The sequence below is a fragment of the Penaeus japonicus genome, unplaced genomic scaffold, assembly GCF_977035675.1.
Source record: "Penaeus japonicus unplaced genomic scaffold, GWHDUDI00000001_assembly GWHDUDI00000034, whole genome shotgun sequence".
NCBI classification, from domain to species: Eukaryota; Metazoa; Arthropoda; class Malacostraca; order Decapoda; family Penaeidae; genus Penaeus; species Penaeus japonicus.
In genome coordinates this window covers 11,892,180-11,899,679 of record NW_028234436.1, presented here as the reverse complement: position 1 = coordinate 11,899,679, position 7,500 = coordinate 11,892,180, and the positions used below count along the sequence as shown (strand labels likewise).

Here is a 7,500-nt window from a genome sequence, read left to right as displayed (position 1 = left end):
ACCTTATTTCCCCGAAAGAGCTTCGTTCTGTCTCGCTCAGGACTCTCCCTTGCACCCGGTTTTCAACAGTGTGTAAGTAGATGAAATGTAACAATATATAGATATATATATACCATATACGTAACTATATAGTATCTATACAACATATCACTATAGCTTTGCAACATACAGAAGTTAAATCTATATAACATTATACAATACTAAGAAATGATAATCTTTACGAAGTCTTATTGCTTGTAATGTTGTCAATATATATTACGGCTATGTCAAAACTCTTAAAAAACAACTCTATTATGATGACTGACTCACTCTTCTCGTCCTTAGTACGTACTTAGCCCAATCCCCTGCGACTCAAAGAGCTAGTGTGACAGACTCACTTCCTTGTCCCCTTTAACTCACATTCTGAGTTACTCATCTTCATCTTCCCGACCCAGTCTTAACTCAAATCCTCTTACTCACCCTTCCGTCTCTTACTGACTCATTAACTCACTTTAATCATCAACTGACTCACCAATCATTAACTGACTCATTAATCAGTAATTGACCTATTGATCACTTTCAACTTCTATATAAAAGACTCGTGTTTCTTTTCGTAATCCAGTCTCTCTTATTAATTCCTTGATTTAGACATTTTTTTTTGTTACTACTTCGTGACACACCATCAACTCGATCCCTGCTGATTCTACCTGACGCATCATTAGTTTATTCTCTTATGACCTTACCTGATTATCAATATGCTCACTCATCTTTGACTCTACTTGACAAGTCAGTCGTTCAATCCCTTTGTGAAATCTCACTCATTATGAGTCCAAATTCTTTTAGCTTTACTACCTGACTCACCAATAGTTTAACCCCTTTTGAAACTACCTGACTCAAAATTAACTTAACCCTTCATGACCCTGCCTGACTCACCACTCCCCTCTTGACAATGCCTGACTCACCACTCCCCTCTTGACTCTGCCTGACTCACCATTCCCCTCTTGACTCTGCCTGACTCACCACTCCCCACTTGACTCTGCCTGACTCACCACTCCCCACTTGATTCTGCCTGACCCACCACTCCCCTCTTGACTCTGCCTGACTCCCCACTCCCCACTTGACTCTGCCTGACTCACCACTCCCCTCTTGACTCTGCCTGACTCACCACTCCCCACTTGACTCTGCCTGACCCACCACTCCCCTCTTGACTCTGCCTGACTCACCATTCCCCTCTTGACTGTGCCTGACTCACCACTCCCCTCTTGACTCTGCCTGACTCACCACTCCCCTCATGACTCTGCCTGTCTCACCACTCCCCTCTTGACTGTGCCTGACTCACCACTCCCCTCTTGATTGTGCCTGACTCACCACTCCCCACTTGACTCTGCCTGACTCACCACTCCCCTCTTGACTCTGCCTGACTCACCACTCCCCACTTGACTCTGCCTGACTCACCACTCCCCTCTTGACTCTGCCTGACTCACCATTCCCCTCTTGGCTGTGCCTGACTCACCACTCCCCTCTTGACTCTGCCTGACTCACCACTCCCCACTTGACTCTGCCTGACTCACCACTCCCCTCTTGACAATGCCTGACTCACCACTCCCCTCTTGACTCTGCCTGACTCACCATTCCCCTCTTGACTGTGCCTGACTCACCATTCCCCTCTTGACTGTGCCTGACTCACCACTCCCCTTTTGAGTGTACCTGACTCACCATTCCCCTCATGACTCTGCCTGACTCACCATTCCCCTCTTGACTGTGCCTGACTCACCACTCCCCTCTTGACTGTGCCTGACTCACCATTCCCCTCTTGACTGTGCCTGACTCACCACTCCCCTCTTGACTCTGCCTGACTCACCACTCCCCTCTTGACTCTGCCTGACTCACCATTCCCCTCTTGACTCTGCCTGACTCACCACTCCCCTCTTGACTGTGCCTGACTCACCACTCCCCTCTTGACTGTGCCTGACTCACCACTCCCCTCTTGACTCTGCCTGACTCACCACTCCCCTCTTGACTCTGCCTGACTCACCACTCCCCTCTTGACTCTGCCTGACTCACCACTCCCCTCTTGACTCTGCCTGACTCACCACTCCCCTCTTGACTCTGCCTGACTCACCATTCCCCTCTTGACTCTGCCTGACTCACCACTCCCCTCATGACTCTGCCTGACTCACCACTCCCCTTATGACTGTGCCTGACTCACCATTCCCCTCTTGACTCTGCCTGACTCACCACTTCCCTCATGACTCTGCCTGACTCACCACTCTCCTCTTGACTCTGTCTGACTCACCATTCCCTTCTTGACTCTGCCTGACTCACCATTCCCTTCTTGACTCTGCCTGACTCACCATTCCCCTCTTGACTCTGCCTGACTCACCACTCCCCTCTTGACTCTGCCTGACTCACCATTCCCCTCTTGACTCTGCCTGACTCACCACTCCCCTCTTGACTCTGCCTGACTCACCACTCCCCTCTTGACTCTGCCTGACTCACCATTCCCTTCTTGACTCTGCCTGACTCACCACTCCCCTCTTGACTCTGCCTGACTCACCATTCCCTTCTTGACTCTGCCTGACTCACCACTCCCCTCTTGACTCTGCCTGACTCACCACTCCCCTCTTGACACTGCCTGACTCACCCTTCCCCTCTTGACTCTGCCTGACTCACCACTCCCCTCATGACTCTGCCTGACTCACCACTCCCCCCTTGACTCTGCCTGACTCACCACTCCCCCCTTGACTCTGCCTGACTCACCCTTCCCCTCTCCGACTCCCATGCGCAGCGTCCTAGACCTTCTCTCAGGAGGACTGCTGACGAAGTGGTGGGAGGAGCTGAAGGTGATCAGCAACGACTGCACCGCCCTTGAGACCGCGCCCATCGAGCTCAAGACGGTCCTCACGCCCTTCCTCCTTCTGGTGCTCAGTATGTCGGTGGCGTTCAGCGTCTTGGTCGTTGAGCGTCTGGCTTCGAGGTCGATGAGGGGCGTTTAGTGAAAAGAAGAAGAAAAAAAAAAAAAAAAAAAAAGAAAAAAAAAAAGATGTGTGTATATATACATATACATTAATATATATATATATATACATATATATACATATAGACAGTGGTGGGATTCAAAAATGTTAAAAACAGGTTTTCTCTCAACAATTCTCACTCACAAAAAGTTCTCTCACTACCACAGTCTCAAGCAGCAAACATTGCCAGCTGCCCCGATTTACACAAAGGTTAATTGGGTTTCCACATGCTATACTTTACAAGTGAAATTATTTATTTTAGTTATCTCCCCAAATTTAAGAAATTGTCTAAATAATGGTTAAAGCATTATTAATACTGAACAGACTGTATGTAGCTAATGTTCGTCTTGAACCCTTGTTCAGGCCTACCCGACATTAAATCTAGTTTTATTTATCAAAATAAAGTGGCAGATCTTATAACAAAATAAGTTATAAGTAGAAAGTGTCCATGGGGAAAAATGATTAAGAACCCCTGATTTTAGCTAACAGCCGGTTCTTGGGATGATGTGTGTATGTATATGTATACATATATACATATATATATATATATATATATATATATATATATATATATATATATATATATTATATATATTTATATTTATGTATATACATACATACATATATATACATATATATATATATATATATATAATAATGGAATTCAGCCGGTTCGCATCGTTTTTTTAGTGCTCTTGGTTACTTTTACATAGAAATGGCACCGTGTGTTGTATACTATTCTTTTAGCATTCAATATTACCTAGATAATGAGGATAAGAATAACAATATTGATGATAGTGATATCAGTAAAAATAGAAAAAAAAAAAAAATGATAATTATCACATGAAAAAAGAGGAACTCCTTCTATGGTCTTATCTCTATGTCATTTTGGGCATTTGAAATATCAGAATAATAAACAAACTTCAAAGTCGTAAACATGAAAAGGAAATCCCAATGAACATATGCTATTAAAACATAGTCTGGGTACCGGTTAATTATTAACATAAGGATATTATTATTATTTTTTTTAACTTTGGATTTTCCATGAAGATTTCTTTTTTCTTCAAAATATGGCACTTGCATTTTGAAGAGCATAAAATAATGATCATCACTCTATTGTCATTAATGCTAATAATGATGATATTTATAGGGATAATAGTGATAATGATGATAAGGATGATAATGATGATAATAATTATAATGATAATGACGATAATAAGGATAATGATGACAGTAATGGTGATAATGATAATGATAATAATAATGATAACGATGATAATAATGATAATGATAATAATCATAATAACCATAATGGTAATAATAAAGATGATAATGAAAAATATAATGAAATCAATGATTACAACAAGAATGATAATGATTAATAATGATGATTCATATTGTCAATATCAACATTAATATTCTATTAATCAACACGTTATTAGTAAATACATTATTAGTTCAGCATACACTGTTATCAATCAAATAAGCAGGATATTTGGATCAATATTCAATTGCCAAAAAGACTTTATTGAATTCTCATGATACAATAATTTTTGAAATGTTCTAATGAAATAAATGTGAAGTAAATAAATTATGTGATATGTATGATTCTTTACCAGCTATCTCACGAAAGATAAAACAAAGGAATGTATATATCGCAAGCTATTTTTTTTCATTATACATACATACATACATACATATATATACATACATATATATATATATATATATATATATATATATATATATATATATATATATATATATATATATATATGTATGTGTGTGTGTGTGTGTGTGTGTGTGTGTGTGTGTGTGTGTGTGTGTGTAGCTATGGAAAAATGTCTAAATTTAAAAGCGCAAGACAGTTATTGAACGCATTCGATCTTCATCAGAAATAGATGCTTGTTACAAGATCTCCGAAGTGGCTAACAGATACTTTGTCTTAACATAAAATTACCTAATACCTCTGGCACGAAAAGAAAATTAACAAGGAAGCGCGATAATGCTTATTACAGCGAAACAGAACGTGGTTTTAGCACCAGGATCAGCGAGCAGCATATCCGTTACCACACGTAGATGAGGGGTGACATCTACCGGACTAGAAACAAACTAAAATCATTCATGAGGGGTGACATCTACCGGACTAGAAACCAACTAAAATCATTCATGAGGGGTGACATCTACCGGACTAGAAACAAACTAAAATCATCCATGAGGGGTGACATCTACCGGACTAGAACCAAACTAAAATCATTCATGAGAAATGACATCTACCGGACTAGAAACAAACTAAAATCATCTATGAGGGGTGACATCTACCGGACTAGAAACCAACTAAAATCATTCATGAGGGGTGACATCTACCGGACTATAAACAAACTAAAATCATTCATAAGGGGTGACATCTACCGGACTAGAAACAAATTAAAATCATCCAAGAGAAGTGACATCTACCGGCCTATAAACAAACTAAAATCATTCATGAGGGCTAACATCTACCGGACTAGAAACAAACTAAAATTATTCATGAGGGGTGACATCTACCGGACTAGAAACGAACTAAAATCATCCATGAGGGGTGACATCTACCGGACTAGAAACGAACTAAAATCATTCATGAGGGGTGACATCTACCGGACTAGAAACGAACTAAAATCATTCATGAGGGGTGACATCTACCGGACTAGAAACCAACTAAAATCATTCATGAGGGGTGACATCTACCGGACTATAAACAAACTAAAATCATTCATGAGGGGTGACATCTACCGGACTAGAAACCAACTAAAATCATTCATGAGGGGTGACATCTACCGGACTAGAAACCAACTAAAATCATTCATGAGGGGTGACATCTACCGGACTAGAAACCAACTAAAATCATCCATGAGGGGTGACATCTACCGGACTAGAACCAAACTAAAATCATTCATGAGAAATGACATCTACCGGACTAGAAACAAACTAAAATCATCTATGAGGGGTGACATCTACCGGACTAGAAACCAACTAAAATCATTCATGAGGGGTGACATCTACCGGACTATAAACAAACTAAAATCATTCATAAGGGGTGACATCTACCGGACTAGAAACAAATTAAAATCATCCAAGAGAAGTGACATCTACCGGCCTATAAACAAACTAAAATCATTCATGAGGGCTAACATCTACCGGACTAGAAACAAACTAAAACTATTCATGAGGGGTGACATCTACCGGACTAGAAACGAACTAAAATCATCCATGAGGGGTGACATCTACCGGACTAGAAACCAACTAAAATCATCCATGAGGGGTGACATCTACCGGACTAGAAACGAACTAAAATCATCCATAAGGGGTGACATCTACCGGACTATAAACCAACTAAAATCATTCATGAGGGGTGACATCTACCGGACTAAAAACTAACTAAAATCATCCATGAGGGGTGACATCTACCGGACTAGAAACCAACTAAAATCATCCATGAGGGGTGACATCTACCGGACTATAGGCCTTATCTGCAGCGTCATTATCTGCAATAATTGCCAAAAACTCGCAATAATTCGCTGCCGTATTTCAAGTTCTATTGCCAAAGAGCACCACCCGCCCACGCGTACCAACCTATCCAGTAGGGGCGCCAACACGCATGCGCGAACCATCGCCGAATGGCAAAAATGCCAAATATTTTCTGATTTTTATTTTATGTCGTCTCATTGAACCGTTTAAAGAGTATCTCAATGATGGTTTACAACAAAATTTATGTAACATTGAAGTAAGATTATACTGCATATTTCGAGACTCCAGTTCATGCATGAAAATATAAAACAAATACCACCATATGTAGCTTTGATAAATGGGTGGTAAATAATTGTTTGAATCCTTTGGCTTGGATTACATTTACTTTTTAACTCGTAAGAAACTGAATTTACTAAGTGTTTGACATGAAAAACATTTAAGCAACAACAAAAAGTCTATTGGGTGTATTTTTATGTTCATTCTCAGGACAGACTGGTAATCAAAGGCTAATGAAGTATATAGTCACAATCAGAGTAATGCGTTCGAATTTGTTTAGATTTGAGGGGCAGCAAGTGGTCTCTTCAGAGAAAACTGAAGTAAATCAAGTCGGTAACTCATGTAAATCAATAAAATACCTGAGTTTAGTATTATTTACTGTGATAACCTATAATGTTTGCAAATGATAATAATTTTGTGTTGTGCGATATCCATTTTAAGCAAGACTTCTGTAATACACGCACAATGTGCGAGGATAACTTTTGTTGCAATGAAATTATCATGAAAAGTATAGCATACCTAGGTGAATAAGCCTAGAAAAAATTTTGCTTTGATTGATGTGTCATGGAATGAATTCTATATTTGCACAAATAAGATCTATTTACTGACTGCTAATCTGCACAACTAGTTTTTTGAAGAAATAAACTTTTTTCATGCTTAAAGTAGCATGATGTTAACATATTCAGATTCACATTCCGATATGAATTACTAAAGCAAACAA

The 7,500-nt window shown here is 40.0% G+C and overlaps 1 protein-coding gene across 1 annotated transcript in view; it reads left to right on the top strand.

Annotated features, from left to right (window-relative positions):
• Positions 1-2,975, top strand: part of LOC147467693 (uncharacterized) — a 3,146-nt gene extending 171 nt beyond the window's left edge. The window contains exons 1-2 of the mRNA XM_086531010.1: positions 1-72; positions 2,768-2,975. The exon at positions 1-72 is cut by the window's left edge and continues 171 nt beyond it. Coding sequence (XP_086387136.1) covers positions 1-72; positions 2,768-2,975 — 280 coding nt within the window. The remainder of the gene's footprint in view (positions 73-2,767) is intronic.
• Positions 2,976-7,500: the final 4,525 nt, after the last annotated feature.